Source organism: Erpetoichthys calabaricus, chromosome 10, assembly GCF_900747795.2.
Source record: "Erpetoichthys calabaricus chromosome 10, fErpCal1.3, whole genome shotgun sequence".
NCBI lineage: Eukaryota > Metazoa > Chordata > Cladistia > Polypteriformes > Polypteridae > Erpetoichthys > Erpetoichthys calabaricus.
Genome location: NC_041403.2, coordinates 86,528,274 through 86,552,061, shown reverse-complemented (window position 1 = coordinate 86,552,061; position 23,788 = coordinate 86,528,274). Strand labels below are relative to the sequence as shown.

At 36.9% G+C, this 23,788-nt stretch overlaps 2 protein-coding genes across 4 annotated transcripts in view; both read right to left on the bottom strand.

The window, feature by feature from the left end:
• LOC127529323 (general transcription factor II-I repeat domain-containing protein 2B-like) overlaps positions 1–5,278 on the bottom strand; it is a 29,611-nt gene extending 24,333 nt beyond the window's left edge. The window contains exon 1 of the mRNA XM_051932447.1: positions 5,176–5,278. Within this exon, the coding sequence (XP_051788407.1) occupies positions 5,176–5,278 (103 nt within the window). The remainder of the gene's footprint in view (positions 1–5,175) is intronic.
• Positions 5,279–7,292: 2,014 nt separating this feature from the next.
• The window catches only part of ttll7 (tubulin tyrosine ligase-like family, member 7), a 294,342-nt gene continuing 277,846 nt past the window's right edge, over positions 7,293–23,788 (bottom strand). For 2 of the 3 annotated variants that reach the window (XM_028811558.2, XM_051932480.1), the window contains exon 21: positions 7,293–8,812. In XM_028811558.2, coding sequence (XP_028667391.1) covers positions 8,692–8,812 — 121 coding nt within the window. In that variant the 3' untranslated portion in view covers positions 7,293–8,691. The remainder of the gene's footprint in view (positions 8,813–23,788) is intronic. The other variant, XR_007935957.1, reaches the window with a different exon arrangement.

The following is a 23,788-nucleotide window of genomic DNA, read 5'->3' as shown; positions in this document are numbered from 1 at the left end:
AATACAAATAAAGCAACAGTATTAATAACTCAACACCATAAAGATATAAGCTGTACAAAAAAGCTGAAAACAAATATCTGAGCAGACAAAATGGCAACCATGTAGCATAACTTACATTATCAAGATAGCAGTGGTGCTCTATACAGTATTACACCTGTTTTATCAATATGTTCTTAAAAAAAATCTACACATTGTGTAATATTGAGTTGGGTTATAAAAGTTGTACATTTGTTAGTTATTTTATCAAAAATCCTTAATCACATTTCTGTTTATTAAACATTTTTGTAACATTAAGTGATATTCAAAAATAATGGTAATAAAGAGAATAAAGTTGCATGCATTAGTAGATTTTTCAACAGTACTTTACAAAGTCAAATAGTTAAAACCGTATTCTTTTGGTGGCTCATTAGGTGAATTGCATTCATACACAGTAGATTCTAATTCAAGTGAAGTAAAGTTGGCATCGATTGATTTCCTGCTGTTAGTTGTTGCTTGTGTGGGGTCGTAGACTACTGTAGTTCAAATTTCTTAAACAAGCCATTTTTGTAAGTAGAAACATCCACTCTGGAGTTAAAACCAATATTCAGTTCTCAAGGAAAAATCATTGGTTTCTTTGGACCACGATAGAGAGCAAGTCTGGAGCTTTGCTAATAAATTATAGTGTCAGAGAAATTCTGAATCATTAAATGTGCAGTTAGCACAGTCATCAGCTTGTTTTTAGGGTGCTGAAACATCCAGTGGTTAGTGTCGTTCATTCTTTGCTTACAGAGACGTTGACATGACTCCTTTCCTCCTACATTAAACTCCAGAGAAGTGACATTTTTCTTTGTTTTTTGCCTCAAGCAGCAGACGAAGTGAGCTGGTGCACAATGGCCTGTGTGCTCGCCTTGTACTGAGGGTCTGTTTTGCTGTCAGGAGCAGCTATCAGACAAGTAGAAAACATACCAGATGAAGTGTCCTCTCTCGAGGTAAATTTGACACAGAATGTTTCTCTATTTTAAAACAGGCGAGTTTGCAATTTTTCCAGCGCTTTTCAAAGGGAGATTTGGAAATTCTGAAAAGTTGTGCTGTGGTACTCAATTTGAGATATTCCAATGAAAGCTCACCTTTCTTGACAAATCTCGTTGAGCAATAAGTGCGGAAAATCAGTCCACTGAAAGTGGAGTTGTTTCATGCAGACAGACAGACAGACAAGAAAAGACAGTAGGTCCTTTTTGAATTAGACACAACCACACCTAAAAATTCTAGCTAGACAGACAGACATACTTTATTATTCTAAGGAGGATTTCACTTGCTCCTGAAGCACCACAGAACATAAAGTTATGGTGTCAAACAGTGGAAAACAAAGTGCAAGCCAAAATACAGAACTCAGATCTAAAGATATAATATCTCCAGTGTCACGTCCCTAAAAATGCCCTTATGCCAATGTGTCTGTTACAGCTAGCTAGCTTGACAATGGACACGGTGGATGGAGGCTTTATGCAGTTTGACGCCCACCCCTCGTCCCGGAGGCCTGCAGTGAATGCACTTTTCATTCTGCTTTATTCTTCAATTCTTGCTGTTAATGGGCGCTTGTAAATACATCCTGCTTTTCTCTGTCAGAAGATATTTCCTGTTACCTTGTATTTTAATTTCTTAAGAAAATAACAAAAGGTTATTTGAACCAGAATTAAATTGTTCCATTTAATTCAGAACCATTCTCTTATTTCTGAATGTAAATAATTAACTAAGTTTCTTTATCATAAACATTCACAGGTGCAAATAGTGCAGGCTTATCTGTAGGGAACCTTATTGTCGAGTATCTGTATAATGAAAAAAAGGAAACAATGAAGAGCACAAACTCTTTAGAAGACAGTGACCTAACATGAAGCAAAAGAATGGAAAACAAATAGATTTCTGTGCATTAAAAGATGTGAAAATAAAACAGATCTTTCAGAATTTCACTGAGATGTGAAACCAACACTACCAGTAATTTTCATTACTGCAGATAGAGAACTGGAGCCAGTGGTCTACCTCACTCATTATCATCATGCTTATCCTGGTGAGAGTCAGGGTAGAATATGCTGAGTTGGGCTGACCGAGGTTTCCCTATCCCCTGCAACTTTCTTGAGCTCTTTTTAGGGAAACCAAGTTGCCCTCAGGCCAAACCTAATACTTCTAGCGTGCCCAGAGGTTGCCAGTCGCCATGCTCTGGAGACTTTCTTAGGCTGACGTCCAGAGATCATCCTAACATGCCAAAACCAACTAAACTGGCTCCTCTTGATCTGGGAAAGCACCATTTTACGCCAGAGTTTTCCCTTATTGCCAAAACTCCTCACCCTGTTACAGATAGTGAACTCAGAAACCCTACTAAGGGTTTCAGTTTCTTCTACTCAACATCTCATTTTTTTCAGTCTCCGTCAAGAGTTTGTGAATACCAAGATCCAATACAATAGTCATAAAATTGCTCCTGCTGCACTGATTCTTTAGTCAATTTCAGAATCACCATCTACCCTCACTCATGAATAACACCAAGAGGAACTTGAATTCTTTCAACTAGCAGACCACCCCTTAACTACAGGGAACAAACCATGGTTTTCTGGGAGAGAACCATGATCTCAGATTTGGATGTGCTGATGCCCATTCTAGTTCTATTATACTCAGCTACAATAACTCCCAAAGCACATTTACTGCTTTCCATGCAACACTGAAGAGGTATGTTAGCCAAAATTCCCCTATAGAGTTTTCAATGTTTCTGGTCTATTCTCTATGTCCCCCCTATAAGCCCCCCGTGTGGCCTTATTGCTACAGAGCTTTTTAATAACCACAGTCACCCTAACCTCCAAGACGGACCCATATCCAACCAAAGCTTCTGGTGCTACAATGTAAAATGAGGGTATACTGTATCTACCGGGCTTAATAATCGTCAAAGTGGTCTTTCTACATCTTAACAGTATCCTAGATTGAGGTTAATATTTCCGCACTCTTACTGACAGCAGGCTGGGAAACACCCAACTTACCTTTCCTGAGCTGTGAAAGGGATTGCTAGAACATCTTTTGGCCGTCCGAAAGTCTTTCCCCATGCTGTCACCAAACTTATCCCACGTAAATGCATCCACTTTACCTTAGCTGGCACCACTTTTTTTTGCCAAGACCTTCCAGTCAACTCTTGAGACCCTTCTAGTAACATTCACATTTTTCCGTAGGTTACCACCATTACAAGAATCAACAATCATTTGGCCACAACCATTTGCAGCTGCACCAATTACTGAGATCTTGAACATGGACTCTACATGCTTGAAATCTACCAACAAAGGTACTACATATTTCGGCACACTACATGTTTGGGTTTTTAAGGTCTGTCCAGTGAATATTCTGTCTGTCTCAGCCAGTTCACCAAACAGCGATTTATAGCACAACATCTATTTTACCCGAGTATCCAGAATGCATGGCCTCCGATCAAATGATCACCGTAGATACTCGCGTATAAGTCGAAAAATTTATGCCTTAAAATTCATTCAAAAAAACAGGTTCGACTTATCCGCGGGGCAAAACACAATTGTCCATAGAATTTGGGTAATGACATTGTACACTCAACGCTTCACGGTGTTAAGTCACCGGTCATCTGCCATTTCCCATGGTCTTTGAAATAATTATAAGCCAGCAATACTATTGCTAATTAGCTATTTTTTTTCTAATTTCATTAAATAATTCTTTAAACTGTGAAATACCTGAATTTGAGCATTAGCTTTTGCAGGTTTTGGATAACAAACATACCATTAGCTGCCACGTGCAACCAGATTTGGAATCAAAAGAACCAAGGCAACGCATGCTATCAATGCGATGCAAGCGCAGCCCGCGATTCAAAAAATTTCTCTGCCTACCTGTTTGTCTCGTCTGACAGTAGCTGAAAAGCAGCATCAGGAGAGAGCAGCCTGAAGTAGTCCAGCAGCGGGTGATCTGTCGTGTCCCAACAGCAAGCCATGCTGTCTTGTGAAGTCCGGTAGCCAGTTCGGCTCCCACCGATCAATGTCTGGGTATTCGTCCCACGCGAACCTTGCCGTAGCTGCATCGGCTGCGCGAATGCGTTCAGCTGGCAGCCGATCAGCTGGCGCGGCATCGGCTGGTGTCTGATCAGCTGATGCCGGCTTCTCATTCTCTTGCTCGATTCCTGATCACTGTCAATAAAATCCGATTCTGAAAAATCAGAGTCCGACTCAGCGATAATGTGCAAAACTTCGTCTGCCGAGTGTTTTCTTTTCTGCACTCGCTTTGCTCCCTTGTGACATATCGACGCCATCTTGCCTTTGTTTACATTTCGCAACTCACGCACACGCAAGGATTAGTTGCCGAGTCAACGAGTCTAGCATTTCTCCAAGCACAGAGGGAATGCCTATGACGTGACAGTGAGTTTTGTCGCCATCAACAGCTGATTGTCGCCCTCTATCTCTGATAGCTGTCAAGTCTTACCCTCGACTTATATGCGGGTCATAACAAATTTCGTAATTTTCGGCTTAAACAATACACTCGACTTATCTGCGAGATCGACTAATACACGAGTATCTACAGTAGGCTAGGAAATTCAAACAGTGACCTTTGGTCCAAGATTACAGGCAGCCTTGTGTTCAAACATAGCATTCATACTGGACAATCCAGGAGTAGCACAGAAATCCAGTACCAACCACCCTCTTGAATTCAGATCAGGCAAGCCATTTCTCCTGGTCATATCCATCCAGGTATCTCTGCAATTCTCCATATGAGTGATGAAATCTCTCAGTAGAACTTGAGCCAGATGGTACCCTTCTTCTGTGTTTACTCGCTCACAACTTTTATTCTTCTCTCTAACCCAAACCTGCACTGAGGGTATCCTTATGTCTACTGTAACAGAAGTATTTCATTTCCCACCTAGGGGCTTCTGATTATCTCCATACATGCCCAGAGCCACTTCCATGAAGATACTCAAGAGCTGGAAAGAGACCAACTTTGATCAAGAAGCTTGTTTCCAGAGCTAATCCTTTGTGTAGAGGTGAATCTGACTACAGTTAAATGGTGTTTTTCAAACTCCCAAATGAGTTCTGGTCCTTTCCCAACAAGAAAGGTTACATTTTGTGCCCCAAGAGCCTGTGTCCATTTCCATGGTGAAATATGTTTGTGACAGTCACACTCTTGTCAGTCACTTGACTGGCAGTGCATTACCTTTTGGGTAATTTTCCCACATAATGGTTCCCTGCAGCTTCTCCCGCTCAGTTGAGCCCAACAGGGCTACCTGTCCACCTAATCTTGTACCTGCAAGCACCATTTCAAGGCATGCCTACTTTACTTTCATTTTTTGAGAACCTTAAAGGGGGTCAATTACAGATTGTTTTTTGTCTGATGTCTCTCCTTAGCCTAATTAGCCAGGGGTAACCCTAACAGGAGCATGTAATTTCAAACAACATCCTGTAGCTACAAGTTTCTGGCACATTTTTATAGGACTTACTTGCAGTCTTCCATATTTATTATAATAGATTATTTCCATTTCTATCATTCAGCACATACTGTATATCTACTTCCTTTATAGCTGATATTTTTGATGGGTCTGTTGAAAGTAAACAATGAAGGACGGGTTGTATTGTGTGCTGCTAAAAGGTACTTTTGCTTTTCTTTTTTGACTTTAATTTTTAGATCATGTTTTTGGTTAGTTCATTCAAGTGTATTTCTTAACATCTTGGTTTACATCCCTGCAATCCATTTTCTGGTCAATCACAAAGAATAGACAGAAAACTAGTCAGGCATTCAAAATCAGAACGTTGGCTACAAAGTCAAAATCAACAAAATTAGTGATGACTATTACATACTTCAACAAAATGCCATTTTGTTAAAAATATTACAAAAGCCAAAATAAAAATATTAACATATTAAAATGAACAGAACATTTTCAAGGTAACATTCATGACAGGGATCTCCTGATGACCGATGTTTTGTAATAAAATTGCAACAGTGCACATGGCAAGCCAATGGCTTGCTCAGGACAGACACAGATGCGGATGTCATGTCAATTCAGCTTTATTAATTGGGAGTATTTGATTTAAATCCAACAAATTATATATAACAGCAAAGAGTGATCTTTAAACGTGCAATTAATTCCCCTCATTGACTTTATTTGTTATAAAAGTCTAGATACTGTGGCCACACTCGCAGTGAATGGTGCTGTACGGTATGTAAGTCTCAGATATCTCAGATATATGTACAGGAAGAGACAGAGAGGAAAGATTTTGACATTTTTCATGAAGCTACCCATATTATTAAGAGTCTAAATTCAGTTAAGATGTCTTTACAAAAATGAACTGCTTATAGGTTCATTACAAATGTTTTATCATTCACATATGGCAGGTTAATGATACATGTTACCATTAATATAATAATAAGGCTTTTATATTATTCTGAATAGAAAATGTTTAATTGTTAGGCAAGCAAACCAAATAATTAAAAAATAAGAGAGCACATCTGTGCCGACTTGCTGACACGTTTTGCCAGAATATTCTTTGCATTTGCACCTGCAGGCTTTACTTTGTTATATTGTAATGTGATACAATGTACCAAAATGTTCCTGTTAAGAATAACTAGTTTCATAAACGCAGTCTTAACTTTTTGTCTACTTGCCTTTGACAGTCATTATGCAATGCTTGCAAAACTGCTCCTGAAAAATATTTGCAACTTGGGAGCTTGTGTATGTGTTTTATGTTACGGTTTCTCAGTGCAGATTTCCTTTGCTTTCGACAGGAGAGAATTCTATCGCTTGCAAAGTGACACATTACCATAATTTAACATCTATCTTTTGCTACTTTCTTTTAGGCGAGGATCATTTGAAAACATTTCCAAGTGAAAGCTTGAGGGTCCACAGTGGGAAACCAGAGCTCTGCAGGAGAAACTATATGTCTATATAATTCTGGAGATAATTGTGCATTTTGTTTTTTTTCATTGCCTGATTTAGTAGGGTCTTGGGCAGCCATTTCTCATGCCATCAGCAGTTCAACACGACTGTTTTTTTAAAGATATATCAGTACATTTGTTTCTTCTTTTCTCTAGTAATGTCTAATGCTGCTTGACTGCTAATGAACGCCACAGCATGCTGTTCTTCACAGTTTCAAACTTGACTTTTGCATATTGCACAAACTTTCCTAAAATTTTGCAAATGAATCACACTTTTGGCAGGTGAGATGCCAGCCTAGTAACATTCAGTAAGGTTTTTAAAACGCATTTAACAGAATCCACAAAAAACAAGTTGTATATTTAAGCATTTATTCAAATAAAAATGTAAGCATTATTCTCAGAAAGAAAAAAAAGAATGTATGTGAGCAAAATAAATATTTGGTTTATTCATAATAAAAAAAGAAACAAAAGAATTAAGGGAAATAGAAACTGGACACAATTAGTTTTTGACCAACATAATTAATTGGAATATTGCTTATAAAAACTGTAATATTAATTCATTTTATGGATCATTAAAGAAGTTTCTTAAATAACAAACACAAATGCTCAAATAATTACAAATAATAATAATTACAAATAAACAAAGGAACTTGTTCATTGTCACATAATACCAGCTTTTGTAGTATTAATACTTGAGTAATAACTAAACAATTACATCAGAATTCTAATGAAGGACTAATCTACATGCTTCATGGACAGCCTACATGTCCTACGCCGTCTGACACTGGCACTGTTTCCTACATCGCAGAGAAGAGTATCTGTATAGCAGAGCCAGCTCCACATAAATAGAAAATAAAACATCTGTAGTTCAATTTGACAAACCTTCCTGCTCATCTTGATAATGGCAAACTGAAAAGGTATGTAACGCAGTAAATGTGTAACAAGAAAAAGGAGTCTTTGCAACATGTTTTGCTATAAAATGAAGATGTTCATTTACAAAGCCTTTTTTAACCATAATGTCCAAGTCAAAATATACTTATTTGTCTTTTTTTAGTTGTATAAACAGGCCTTTTTCTTTTGCTTTAAATTACTCATATCGTTTAATTGTAAATCTCATGCCTAACACATTTGATAAATGCAACATTTATCCGTTCATGAAGTTCCTAAATGAACTTAAATCTCAACAAAGGAAAACTGACATTATTTTTAAATAGTGTGCAAAGTAATGCTATTACATTTGTGTTTTTGCTCAAACATTTGGTTATTGAAATAAGGCGAGCATTGACAATTAGTTAAGCACATAGCAATGCTTTGTGTGCTGCAAGCAACCTTATTTTGTCATACAAATACAGCAGACTTCTTAAATTCATTCTCAAAGGCACACCCTACTTGATTTCCTACAACATTTAAAGTTTTTGTTTTTTTTTCAAGCTTGGAATGTAGTTGGATTCTGAAACCTCCACTTCTACACTGTTAAGTCAGTTTGCTGCCATACTTACAGGAATAAATGGATTATTAAAAAATGTTTGAATAACAGCACCAAAAATCTTTTGCATTTGTCATAAATAGCAAAATGAAGTAGCTTAAAGAGGGCTCACTGATAATCTCATTCCAACTAAATATCACTGAAGCATTCTTTTATTGACTTGAACACAAGATTAGACTGTACATCTTAAAATATTTGCCCTTTATAATGCTAATAGGTACTGTACAGCCAACATAGTATAATACATCGAGAATAAATTATTTGTATTAATAGTTGACATTTACTTCTAAAGCCTTGGCAACATTTCCATGTGGTTAGAACTGTCCAAGTCTTGTCGTGAACAAGCTCCGGGATCGAGGCAGTCCTGATGATGTGCGGCTGAAGCTGCCAGAGGGACACTTGACAAGGAACTGAGAGGTTACAGGCAACAGATACCTACAGCAGCAGAAAAAGAGACACACTGAGATCAAGAAAAGAGCAAGTAACTGTGCAGGCTAGAACGAAAAATCCCAAAAACCACTAGCTTCATCTTTTTCCTCTTATATGCTAGCCCCTTGTTTGCTCTTCATTTCATTAAAAAAATGTCAGGTGGAAGGCAGGAGCTGGAAACTGTTCTACAAAGCCAATTTTTTCACATCTGCTTGCTAATATTTCCTTTTGAGAAAATATTGTGTTGTCAACATGCCTCTCTTTGACTTGACTGTGGCGTAATTTCACAGTTCAATTTCTTTGAACAAAGTGTCAGATGTCTTATACCCTGTGTACATTTTAATCAGCTCTGCACTGTCTTCAGCACTTGTGAAAGTTTGTTTTGAGTGGATCTCAAGCATGTAGCGTCACGCATGATTTGCATGTGCAGTACAGTACGTCTGAACACATATTTTCAGCTATAGTCCTGCCCTAAAGATGACATGTGATTGATTTAATTTCATGAAATCTTGTTCTTTTTCAGTATGCTGGCTCTTCTTGTCTTTTATTTTAAATTTTTAGGTTACATCTGTATAGAATATACATAATCTGTCAGCATACATTCAAAAGCAGATGTCTCCACACAAACCTCTGGGCACCATTTGCCAGGATTTGCTTTGTTTACAGACAATAAAAATGAATTGCTGATGTTGTACAAACAGCAGGAAGCATTTCATTTTATAAAAATGTAAGATTTCTTTACCTGAAGGGTAGGAAAAGGAACATCATGCATATAAAGAAGACGCACCCCACTCTCATTAGAGGTAGCACTAATGTGATGTTTACTGAAGTTCCAGCCTTGACTGGTGAACAACTAATCAGTTAAGCCATATTCTATAAAGCGCTTTTCACACTGAGAAATATCATGTAGCCTCTTACAAATAATCAGGAGTGAAAATTGTTTTATTTATATCAGTCTCGCCTCAGAAATCAGAAACGTTCTCTGTGCATCCAAATTACAGTTGCCAAACCATCTATAAATTTACAGACAGTTCGTAAAAATGAGCTAAATCTGGTTATGAGTGCAAGATCTGTGAAAAACATTTAGACATCTGTAAAACTGAAGTCTGAATTTCCTGATGGCATTTAAAGATGCTGCAATCATGTAATATTCTGGACAAACTTTTTTTGAGTTCCTTATTTGTATTTGGGGAATATATATAAAATGGTTAACTGATTTTATCAAAACTGGATTTAAGTGTGTTTCATATTTGATAGATGGATGAAACTTCCTAGATTTTTACCATAACAGAGAATGACAGAATTATTATAGTGGAGTTAATTTATATACAGCAGTGTTTCCATCTGTAAAATATTAATGGAAATATTCACTGCTAAGTTACTTGACTGCTTTGTGCATTACACTTTATTGTGTTTTTTTCCATAAAAGCCATTGACAAAAATTTAGAATTAGGAAGACATGATGTTTATCCATTAAAACAAGCACCAGCAGAACAGTGGATTGTTTATTACTGGCAAAATAAAACGCCAACGGCAACAATTCATTTAAAACATGACAAACATGTAATAGTGAACAATCATACATTGTACTTCAAAAACTGTAAGCTGTGATAATGAATCTGTTTATTAAGCAGCTAGAACTATACCTGCACAAGATACCTTAGCAATTTGTGACACTTACCTTTATTGTTTTCTGATATTTTTATACAGAACATATTCTATAGAACAAGTTTATAGGGTCCTTATTTTCATGTATACAGAGTACACTGAAATGTTAACTTGCATGTGGTAATCAACATGCAGCATGTCACAACTCTCCAGCGCCATAATTAGTGAGTAGAACTGCCTTACCAGTGGCTGATTAAATGAGTCGCTCAAGGCCTGGGACTGAACCAACAACCTTATATTTTAAAGTCCATTACCTGACTTGGCCACTGGTTATACTTAATCTGTCATGTACAATGAGTAATATAGATGAAAAGTCCATCTATTGGAAGCACAGTGGCATAGTGCTAGCATTACTACATCACAGTAAGGGATGTCTCCTGCACGGAGTTGGCACGTTCTCTCCATGTCAATGTAGGTTTCCTCGGAGTTCTCTGGTTTCAGTGAACTGGTGTTGCTAAACTGGCCTGTGTGTGAGTGTGTTCAGCCTTTAATGAACTGCCATCCTGTCCACATGTTGTTTCCATTTTGCGCCAGGTGCTTGTTGGGATAAACTCTAGCTTCCCCACAACTGAAATTGAAATCCAACTATAACACATACAGTTAGTAAATACAGGTCAAAGTGACACAACCAGTGAAAATCTTAACTTTGTTATTCCCCCCATTCAAAAAAAATTTCTACAATGCCTTAAGCTCCTTGGCATTAACCCTGAGCATCTCCTGGGCTCAGAATTCTATGTAAAATGTGTTAAGCCTAAGTATCTCTCAGGTTAAGCTATTATGATCCAATGTAAAATGTAAAGCCCTAATGCTTGGTACAGTACAGTTCTGTTGCCATCTAGTGGATAAAATAACATCATGCTGAAAAAAAATCATGAATATTTCTATGCATTCTGCCAATCTATGGTAACTCATTAATATTTATGAGTGGGAAAAAGCCTTCAACCAAAACATATAATGGGATGTAAAAGAGAAGCTGTAAAGCCAGTTTTAGAACAATTTGAAATAGAATCATTAGATAAATCAGGCGATAGTTTGATGAATTGGTGATCAGACAACTGTCAATGTGCATGTCAGGTGAAATGTAGAACTCACTAAGCCTTGTGTTGTGGAACCCTACAATAGCACAATGGGCATGTCCATCAGGTGACTCAGGTACAGACAATGTACCCTCTCCTGCACAAGCAACGGAATAAATATTATAAGAAAAGTGCACAAAGAAACACCCTTTTACGGTCCTACTTACAAATGTTGGGTAGTGTGTTGGTGACTGTTTCAAAACATAACAGAGGAAGGATGTGTAGTAAAACTGCATCAGTACAGAAGTGGACACTAAACATTCCTTTTCTACTGTGTTTATGCTGACATTTCAGTATCAACATGTTTCTTTTACACATAATTTTGGCTTAAAAAAATAATTAAACTAATAAATTAATTAAACTATGCACCTATTATTCAGAACATTAAAACCACCTGTCTAACATTGTGTAGGTCCTCCTCATGCTGCCAAAATAACTCCACAAGACTACTGAAGGTGTCCTGTGGTATTTGGCATCCAGACATTAGCAGCAGATCCTTTACGTTCTTTAAGTTGCATGGTTGGGCCTCTATGGATCGGACATACAGTGGTACCTTGGTATACATCCTTAATCCGTTCCAGATCCTTTGACTTATACCAAACAGGACGCATACCAAACAAATTTTTCCCATAAGAAATAAAGGGAAAATGATTAATCCGTTCCCATGAAAAAAAATCCTATTGTTATTGGCATATTATACATTGATGGGGTTGTATAAAATAATTTAAACACTGCTTAATACTAAATACATAAATACAAAAGCAATTAGATGAAATAAATGAAAATTTAACCTCACTTTACCTTTTAATAACATCTTTGTTTTTCACAATTGTAGATACCGTCGTTCTCGGCATACGGTATGCAGCAGCCATGTCCCGGATACGCATGCCAACTTCATACTTTTCAACAATCAATTCAAATTTACATGAAAAACACAAAATCACGTGAAAATTCACATAAAGTTATAGCGCAGGTTGTTCACTGAATGCTAGAAACTGGCGTATTGACGCTCATGGGCAGTCATGGCTTTGTCTTGAGAGAGGTAAACAAGAGTAGCGCGCGGTGCTCTAGCACGCAAGTCGTATTCCAAACAAAGGTCGTATACCAAGCAAAATTTTTCGCGTCCAAACAGGACGTATACCAAGTTGGACTTATTCCAAAGTGGATGTATACCAAGGTACCACTGTATTCTCATCCCAATGCTCATTCAGATTGATATATGGGGAATTTGGAGGTGTAGTCAACACCTTGGATGCTTTGTTGTGTTCCTCAAACCATTCCTGAACAATTTTTGCAGTGTTGCAGGGTGCATTACTCTCCTGAAAGAGACAACTGCCATCAGGGAATACAGTTGCAATGAAGGGGTGTTTGTGGTCTGCAACAATCTTTAAGTATGTGTCAAAGTAACATCAACATGAATGTGAGACTCCAAGGTCTATTAGCAGAACATTGCCGAGAATCACACTGCCCCCACCAGCTTAGCTTCTTTCCATAGTGCATCCTGCTGCCATTTTTTTCCCCAGGTAAGCAATGCACTCGCACCCAACTATCCACATGATCTAAAAGAAAACGTGTTCATCAGACCAGGCCTTCTTCTCCCCTTGCTCCACGGTCCTGTTCAGACTCTCATGTGCCTTGTGACTCTCATTTGTAGGAGCGGTGGACAGGGGTTAGCAGGGGCACTCTGACTGGTCTGCAGCTACACAGCAAGCTGAGATGCACTGTGTGTTTCCACACCTTCCTCTCATGGCCAGCATTAAATGTGTCAGCAATTTGGGCTAAAGTAGCTAGTTCTGTGGGATCAGACCAGATGGGTTAGCCTATGCTTATCATCCATGAGCCTTCGGTGCCCATGATAATGTCACCAGTTCATTGGGTTATCCTTCCTTGGACCACTTTTAGTAGGTACTAACCACTGCATACCAGCAACACACAAAACCTGGTGTTTTAGGGATGCTCTGCCATCACAGTTTAGCCCTTGTCTAGCTCACTCAGATCCTTACACTTGCCCATCACCTTCAAGAACTGACTGTTCTCTTGCTGCCTAACATACTCTACCCCTTGACAGGTGCCACTGAAATGGGATAATCAATGTGATTCACTTCACTTGTCAGTGGTTTTAATGTTGTGGCTGATCAGTGTATAATCATGAAGAATACATTATATAAAATATGTTGACCTAGAAAGTTAAATGTTAATCAATGCCACAAACACTGAAACTATCATCACTAAAATTTAGTAGCTGTTTGCAAAGAGAAGAGATCCTCTTAGATATATGGAAAAATATTTCAAACTTCTCCACTTTAGAGAATAAGCTCTCTTAACAAATCCCAAGCAAAATATATTAAGTTACAATGATTTCAAAATTTCCTACATGAATCTGAAACATTACGAATGAGTGATAAGTTCTGATCCTCCCAACAAATGAGGATGGAAAACAGCTCACTCTTGAATCATTTATTCCAAGACCAAAGGTAATCAAGTCATATAATTCATTGTGCAAACGGTGCAGAAACTGGCAGCAAATAAGTAAGTACCAAATTAAATAGACCTGAAAACATTAATGATCACACACTGGTGACCATGCAATAGCAAAGACAATTTTACTGTTTTACTGTCTGTGTTAATAAAATAGACACAGATTTCATTTAGTGGAATAAGTGCTAAATGTGTGCACGGAAAAAACAAACCTATGAAATAAAACAAAATAAACACTCTAGGTGGCAGATGCATCATCTCTCCACAGGTAACACATTGAGAGCCTGAAGAACTGCAGGATTTGTAAAAATGATGTGTTGCATGTATCTTGATGTTAATAAATAGTTTTCATGCTTCACTCACTTAATGTATGGAATATATGAAACTTTTGTAGTAAAAGAAGAGCTGCTATTCTTCACTGCCCTCACAGTGTTTATGTCATAGAGGTTATTAGGTATCTAGACCTTTGGAGACCTGTGTATTAATAATGTATGTATTATTTGTTCAATCATGTTGCCCATGTTGACTTCCAACATATGTTATAAGTTAGAATCATTGTCGGAAGAAACTTTCTCATCTTCTCAAATCTTTCATCAGTACCTACACTGACTTACTTTTGCTTGTAATTGTGAAGATCAACTAATGTCAAGGTGTGCATTCCTGAACAATCTTAGGCAAAGATGGGAAAGGGACTTCTCAATTAACAGCTGAAACAAGGAATGATATTAAATTATTCAGAATACACACTCATTGAACAAATTACTAGGAACACTACAGTATATCCTCATAGATCTCCCCTCTAGCTATGGCCAGAGTCCCAAAGTGAAATGGTGAATATGTGAAAGGAGTACATTTGTAACACTACAACTCTTTCAACTTGTAAGACTCCTAACTTACTGCTAAATATTCTCTATTTCACTTAGTTCATTCTCCCATCTCTGAAACAACTTCCAGGGATCCTTCCATTATTTAGAGACCACGTGAATTTTAAAACTGGCAACTTGTGCCTTGAGCATGGGAAAGGCGCTATATAAATAAAATGTATTATTATTATTTATTATTAACTTTGTTGCTCTGTACCCAATACCTGGAAATTTTATAGCTCGTTTTTTCTGCAGAGTTGCCTCGGACAACCTGGTCTGCCTTTACAATGTACATATACTTGGTGTGTGTGCACATGTGTATACAGAATATACATACATATACAATTATATTATTAGATTCTACAATTACATTATATGCAGCCTTTAAATTTCTTAATGTATATATTGTACCTATAGCCAATAAAGATATTTAATATCCTAAAGAATAAAGTAAAGGTTGTGAATTGTCCTTATTTAATGATGGTATAATTACATCATTAGAGAGAGTACTTGATGTGGTAGCATTGAGACAGACAGCTCACATGCAACAAATTAGGTGATCTATAATTTGCCCTCAGTAATATGAGCTCTTACACAGTAGGAGTAAGTCATTAAGTAATATTAACTCTAATATACAGCTATAGGAGATGTCAGCAAGTTTTATTACAGGTAAAAAAGTTCCAATTTTCCCTTTTAATGAAAAAACTTAGCGGCATGAAATCTTCCAAGAAGATATTTGGTAAATTATTATAGCATTAGCTCAAATTACATTTGCATTCAAATGAAAGCCTTTGTGCAATTTTAAAGAGTTTGCTTTAATGAATAACAGAGACTACTGCCGTTTTCAACTGCCTTTCCTATTATTATTTTCTATTAAAGAAAGGAAGATCTGTAGCCTGAGGTTGGTTGTTTTGTTTCCATTTAAAAATCTTATGGTTACCCAACACAATACATTGTGTCCGTCTACATATCATTTATTTTTAATTTCATAACACAGTATGTTTTTAAATTAAAAAGGTGATCTAAGGCAGAATCTAGTTAACAAAGACTCTCATATTCCCTGTGCTATCTGACCTGTGATCTCACAGCATGCAGACAGTAAGCTTTACAAATAATTGTGCTTGAAAGCTAACACAGGCCCCATGTGTGTGATAAAATATTCATGCAACTTGTTACTGCATACGAGACATAGAGTTTACAACTCTGTTGTAGAGTAAATTTGTTTTTGAAGAAATGAGCAAGATAGCAAGATCAAACACAAAAATATATACAAGTTTGGCTTGAAATTTAAGTAATCTTTCTTCCCTTTCTGATTACAAGCCAAACATATACTGCCAGGCCGAATGGCACTGCCAAACTAAAAGACAGAGAATATGCATGTGGGAGCGCTATGCAGTGCCCTTTGTCAGACTGGCATCACTTCCAGAGGATATTTCACCTTTGCTACTACTTCAGTAAGCTCCATGTAGTTTACAGTCTTGACAAAAACAAAACGGATACAAAATTGTGCGAAACTACATTTGAACACTACATGTTCAGCTTTCTTCCACTTTACGAAGTAAATTATTTAGTTTGACAGTTTATGAGTTGTGATTCTTATGATTTTTTGGGGTAAAAAGGAAAAGAGATTTGTATCAGGAGGTCCATTATTATTATCACTATTATTATTATTATTATTATCCTTAAAATCTCTTAGCCTTAGCTTTTTAAACTTGTATGCTACTATTTATTTTTTGGTGTATTTATTTATTGTATGTATGTATGTACAGTATGTATGTATATATATATATATATATATATATATATATATATATATATATATATATATATATATATATATATATATATATATATATATATATATATATATATATATATATATACAACTCCAAATCAGAAAAAGTTGGGACAATGTGGAAAATGTGAATAAAAAAAGAAAAAAGCAAGTTATAAATTCTCCTCAAATTTTATTTCATTGCAGACAGTATGAACACAAAATAATTCATGTTTTGTTTTGTCAACATCATTTGATTTGTAAATAAATATCCATTCTTGCCATTCAGGCTTGCAACACATTCCAAAAAAAGTTGGGATGGGGGCAATTAAGGGGTAGTAATGAGGTATAATAACTAAATAATGATGTGATTTGAAACTGGTGATGTTAACAGGTGATTGCAATCATGATTCGGTACAAAAGCAGCATTGAGGAAAGGCCTACTCCTTTAGGAGCAAAGATGGGCAGAGGATCGCCAGTTTGCCACCAAGTGCGGGCAAAAATCTTTGAAATGATGAAGAAAAACGTTTCTCAAAGACAGATAGGAAGAGATTTGGGCATTTCTCCCTCTACAGTGCATAACATAATGAAAAGAATCAGGGAATCTGGAGAAATTACCGTGCGCAAAGGCCAAGGGCGCAAGCCTAAACTGAATGGCCGTGATCTCTGAGCCCTCAGACGGCACTGCATTAAACACCGTCATTCATCAATAAATGATATAACTGCGTGGGCTCAGGACTACTTCAGGAAGTCACTCTCAAGCACTACAGTACGTAGTTACATTAGGAAATGCCAGCTAAAACTGTACTGTGCCAAAAGGAAGCCCTACATAAATAGTGTCCAGAAGCGCCGTTGACTTCTCTGGGCTCGGAGGCATCTGGGATGGTCCGTTGTGCAGTGGAAACGTGTATTGTGGTCAGACGAATCGGTTTTTCACATCTTTTTTGGAAGAAATGGATGCCGTGTGCAGCGGACCAAAGAGCAAAAGGACCATCCAGACTGTTACCAGATACAAGTCCAAAAGCCAGGGTCTGTCATGGTATGGGGTTGTGTCAGTGCCTTCGGCAAAGGTAACTTGCACTTCTGCGATGGCACCATCAATACTGAGAAGTATATCTCAGTTTTGGAGGAACAAATGCTGCCTTCAAGACGACGTCTTTTCCAGGGACGCCCATGCTTATTTCAGCAAGACAATGCCAAACCACATACTGCGCGCATAACAAAGGCATGGCTGCATAAGAAGAGGGTGCGGATGCTTGACTGGCCTGCCTGCAGCCCTGATTTGTCTCCTATAGAGAATGTTTGGCGCATTTTGAAATGAAAAATGCATCAACGAAGACCCCGTACTGTTGCGCACCTAAAACGTTGTTTGCAGGAAGAATGGGACAAACTAACACCTGCAACACTTAGTCACTTGATTTCTTCAATGCCTAAACGTCTTTTAAGTGTTGTTAAAAGACAGGGGAACTGTACAAAGTGGTAAATGCTGTACCGTCCCAACTTTTTTTGAAATGTGTTGCAAGCCTGAATGGCAAGAATGGATATTTATTTACAAATCAAATGATGTTGACAAAAAAAAACATGAATTATTTTGTGTTCATACTGTCTGCAATGAAATAAAATTTGAGGAGAATTTATAACTTGCTTTTTTCTTTTTTTATTCACATTTTCCACATTGTCCCAACTTTTTCTGATTTGGGGTTGTATATATATATATATATATATATATATATATATATATATATATATATATATATATATATATATATATACACACACTGTTTGCATTGGTATACAGTCATATGAAAAAGTTTGGGAACCCCTCTTAATTGTTTATCACTGGCTGAGCGTTCAAAGTAGCAACTTCCTTTTAGTATATGACATGCCTTATGGAAACAGTAGTATTTCAGCAGTGACATTAAGTTTATTGGATTAACAGAACATATGCAATATGCATCAAAACAAAATTAGACGGGTGCATACATTTGGGCACCCCAACAGAGATATTACATCAATACTTAGTTGAGCCTCCTTTTGCAAATATAACACCCTCTAGATGTCTCCTATAGCCTTTGATGAGTGTCTGGATTCTGGATGGAGGTATTTTTGACCATTCTTCCATACAAAATCTCTCCAGTTCAGTTAAATTTGATGGCTGCCGAGCATGGACAGCCTGCTTCAAATCATCCCATAGATTTTCAATGATATTCAAGTCAGGGGACTGTGACGGCCATTCCAGAACAATGTACTTCTCCCTCTGCATGAATGCCTTTGTGGAAATTCGAACTGTGTTTTGGGTCATTGTCTTGTTGGAATATCCAATCCCTGCGTCACTTCAACATTGTGACTGATGCTTGAACATTATCCTGAAGAATTTGTTGATATTGGGTTGAATTCATCCGACCCTTGACTTTAACAAGGGCCTCAGTACCTGAACTAGCCACATAGCCCCACAGCATGATGGAACCTCCACCAAATTTGACAGTAGGTAGCTGGTGTTTTTCTTGGAATGCCGTGTTCTTCTTCCACCATGAAAAGTGTTTTTTGTTATGACCAGATAACTCAATTTTTGTCTCATCAGTCCAAAGCACTTTGTTCCAAAATGAATCTGGCTTGTCTAAATGAGCATTTGCATACAACAAGCGACTCTGTTTGTGGCGTGAGTGCAGAAAGGGCTTCTTTCTCATCACCCTGCCATACAGATGTTCTTTGTGCAAATTGGGCTGAATTGTAGAACGATGTACAGATATGCCATCTGCAGCAAGATGTTCTTGCAGGTCTTTGGAGGTGATCTGTGGGTTGTCTGTAACCATTCTCACAATCCTGCACATATGTTGCTCCTGTATTTTTCTTGGCCTGCCAGACCTGGGCTTAACAGCAACTGTGCCTGTGGCCTTCCATTTCCTGATTACATTCCTTACAGTTGAAACTGACAGTTTAAACCTCTGAGATAGCTTTTTGTAGCCTTCTCCTAAACCATGAAACTGAACAATTTTTGTTTTCAGATCTTTTGAGAGTTGCTTTGAGGATCCCATGCTGTCACTCTTCAGAAGAGAGTCAAAGGGAAGCACAACTTGCAATTGACCACCTTAAATACCTTTTCTCATGATTGGACACACCTGTCTATGAAGTTCAAGGCTTAACAAGCTAACCCAACCAATTTGGTGTTGCAAGTAATCAGTATTGAGCAGTTACATGCATTCAAATCAGCAAAATTACAAGGGGACCCAAGTTTTTGCACAGCCAGTTTTTCACATTTGATTTAATTTCATATAACTAAATACTGCTTCACTAAAAATCTTTGTTCGGAAAACACCCCAGTACTCAGATGTTCCTAGGAAATGAAAGACATATCAATGTTACCCTTTGTTGAAAGCAGAGTAAATTATTATGCAGTCTGAGAGGGGTTCCCAAACTTTTTCATATGACTGTATTTACGGTAGTTGTACAGCAGTTTGGTCAACTTTTGCTGTTTTCAAATTTTCTCTATAAATTAAGTTGATATGACTGTTGAGTAAAATACTAACAGTAAATATTCAATTTGAGTAATGACAAAGTTAAGAAATGAAAGAGAACAAAATTTAAGGACAAATACAAGGGTAGGATTAGTGTTAGTACAAAAGATAAATACAAAACTACAACACAAACAAAAATGTGTGATGGTTGATTGGGTTAAGGAATGCACAGTAATAAGAATATCTATTCTTAAGACAAGGCAATGTATCTATTATAAACCATCACTGTACATGTATATTTTATTTAAATATTTCTTTAATGTAATTAGGACAAATGTATTTGTTAATGTACTGTAAAGGGTTACTTTTAGCAATGCCAGGAGGGCAAGGCAATATGAGAAGGCTATGACAGATGAATACCAACCTTTATAAATTACGCATAGATTTTGGCTATTCTACATTTTAGATGAAAAAAGGCTAAAACCTTTCTAGGTAATACTGAACAGAACAAAATTCTGCACTAACTCAAATTAAATGTATCGTAATCCATCATAATGACAAAACCAGGAAGCAAGAGAAGCCAAAGTACTGCAAAAAGTTCGTATGTTTATTTATATTTGGTGCCAGTGCAATCATGCGTTATTCCTACTTCATTATCAATTATTAAATAATGCTGCTCATGAAGTAGTGGCTCAGAGTACTGCATAGCATATCAAATTCAACATTACAAACAAACAGAAAAATTCAATAGGGCAGAAAACTAATAAAAGATTTTTTCACAATGAAGAATGGAGAGAATAAACAGCAGCCATCACAAAACAAATTCCAGAGTAAAAAAGGAAGTCATGGTTCCTAACACAGATGAGAAGCAGACATAGATATACTAGTCACCAAGCCCATCTGTGGTGATTCTAACAATACATAGTCATTATCATCTAGGCTAGAGTCCAAGATTGCAGTCCTTAAATTTTCTTTTTAAACATCTATTACATAAAATGATAACAATGAAATGTTCAGAGAAATCACATCATAAAATTGTCTAAAAACCAACTTCGTAAATTTAGCCAATCAGAAGTTAACATGTGATGCACATATCAATAATGTATGCACAACCATTGCATTTTTGTAACTATTAAGATATAAAAAATGACATTTAGAATATTGTGTGTTTATTGTGTGTGTTTATACTATTCCTGTGTTTCCAGGTCAAGAACTTCTAAAGCTACACCATGTCCCACTTGTCTTCGCAATCCATTTGTTGGTGCTTAATCCATATTGAAAATGAGGGCATACCCTACCCTATGTTAATGTCACTACAGGAATTATTGAAACTTTGTAAGAACAGGAAGGCGTTTTGTTTCCATTTATTTTATTTCTCACCTATCAATGTTTAACTTTTGTATTTACTGTCTGTTGTTTTTAAACTTAATGACCTTGGCTCCTGAAATTTGTTTCCTGTTCTGTCTTGTTGTTACAGACAAACACCTGCTTGATCACTTTCATTGTTTGCAGTTTCTTGTAATGATTTGCAAATTTTATAGAAGCCACAACGAAGCACTTCATGCACTGCTATTTAAGTCTGGGTAGATGGGATTAGGAGTGAAACTGGGGTGTCATAATGGCTCATTACTTAGTAATAGAATATTCATTAATTGAAGCAAGACACCTAATTAAGATTCTTTTAATTATTTTGTTTTACATTTAATTAATTTAATTACAGCATTTGTATTGATTTTATCATTTAACAATTTTCACATCTTAACAGTTGTTTTGATGAATGTGTTTACCAGTAGCAAATCAACTAGAAAAAAATCACTGCAAAAAAAAAAAAAAAAAACTACCTGCAAAAGTAATGTCCTGGAATCACATTATTGCAGGGGTCCAATATGTGATGATTTTTGTTTAAGATATACATTTTAATTGCGGTGGGCTGGCACCCTGCCCGGGATTTGTTCCTGCCTTGCACCCTGTGATGGCTGGGATTGGCTCCAGCAGACTCCCGTGACCCTGTGTTAGGATATAGCGGGTTGGATAATGACTGACTGTCTATACATTTTAATACAGAATGATACTGAGAACTATATTAATAACTGAACACAAATTCTGGATAAGAAAAGAGTGCCAATGGATTTCACCACTATACATGTGTGAAACTCAACAAACTAACATGTAAATGACTTGGAAGATGTATTCAGATTATTATAAGAGTATAAAATATACAAGTAAATTATGTAAGCAATCAGTTTGTATTTCTTTCTGTTTGTTTTTGTGATGATGTGCTGTCTTTACAAAATTATTTTCATCAAAATCAATGGTATACTGTGAAACTGAGCTCTATATAAAGACGTTACATAGCATATGGTGTCTGTACTATACTGATTAAAATTTTGATTAAATAAGGAAATTTCAACTTTTGTGTTATGAAAAAATAAAGAGGTATGATATTGTTTGAGGTGGCACGGTGGCGCAGTGGGTAGCGCTGCTGCCTCGCAGTTGGGAGATTTGGGGACCTGGGTTCGATTCCCGGGTCCTCCCTGCGTGGAGTTTGCATGTTCTCCCCGTGTCTGCGTGGGTTTCCTCCGGGCGCTCCGGTTTCCTCCCACAGTCCAAAGACATGCAGGTTAGGTGGATTGGCGATTCTAAATTGGCCCTAGTGTGTGCTTGGTGTGTGGGTGTGTTTGTGTGTGTCCTGCAGTGGGTTGGCACCCTGCCCAGGATTGTTTCCTGCCTTGTGCCCTGTGTTGGCTGGGATTGGCTCCAGCAGACCCCCGTGACCCTGTGTTCGGATTCAGCGGGTTGGAAAATGGATGGATGGATGGATATTGTTTGATTTCAAAAAAAATATGTATTGTTTGATTCACAGCAATACCGATCACTATAATCTTAAATTGGACTATTTGTACAGTTTTTCGCAAAGCACAAAGGCCACATATTACAATCACATCTCGACATTCTAAATCTAAATTGAAATCTAAATTGTTTGATGTGTTGCTAATCAACTAATTATTTAATCATTCCCTTTAGGTGTTGTCAAAACAAGCTAAAACCTTAAAAAACAGATGTTTTCACTTTTGAGGTCAGGCTTGTGAAGAATTTCATTGTTGTAAACTGAAAGCGGAGCAATATTTTTCATGATAAAAGGTACTAGATTATACTACCTTAACTGTACATAATTGTAGAGTAATGCGTTACATTTTGCACCGATGCCCTGAAGAAATCAAAAATGCAGACTATCCTTAACTGTGTCTTTGTGCCTTAGCGCTGCTCAGTTAAAAGGGCTGAAATCTGCAGCAATTAAAGCTATGTAGCATTTACTGTGACCTATATTTTAAGACACGCAGAGCAGGTATGTGAAATTATCTTTTCACCACTTTTTTCTCTAAACAATTCAAGAGTTCAAAAAGATAAAGATTTATGAATGAATGAAAATAAGTATACATGATTGATACAATATTGTATGCTCTAAAGCAATATATGTTCAATTAAACACACTCATGTGAGCTTACCTCATTCCAAACGTTTAAACAGTGTAAATGTACAGCTTCAGTGTAAATGTGCATGAAAAAGCAAGTGAACTCTGAGGTCCTAAGTAAAATTGGAAAAATGCAGGGACAGTATATTTAAATACAAAACAATATCCAATATAATTTTGAGTTATAATCTTCTAA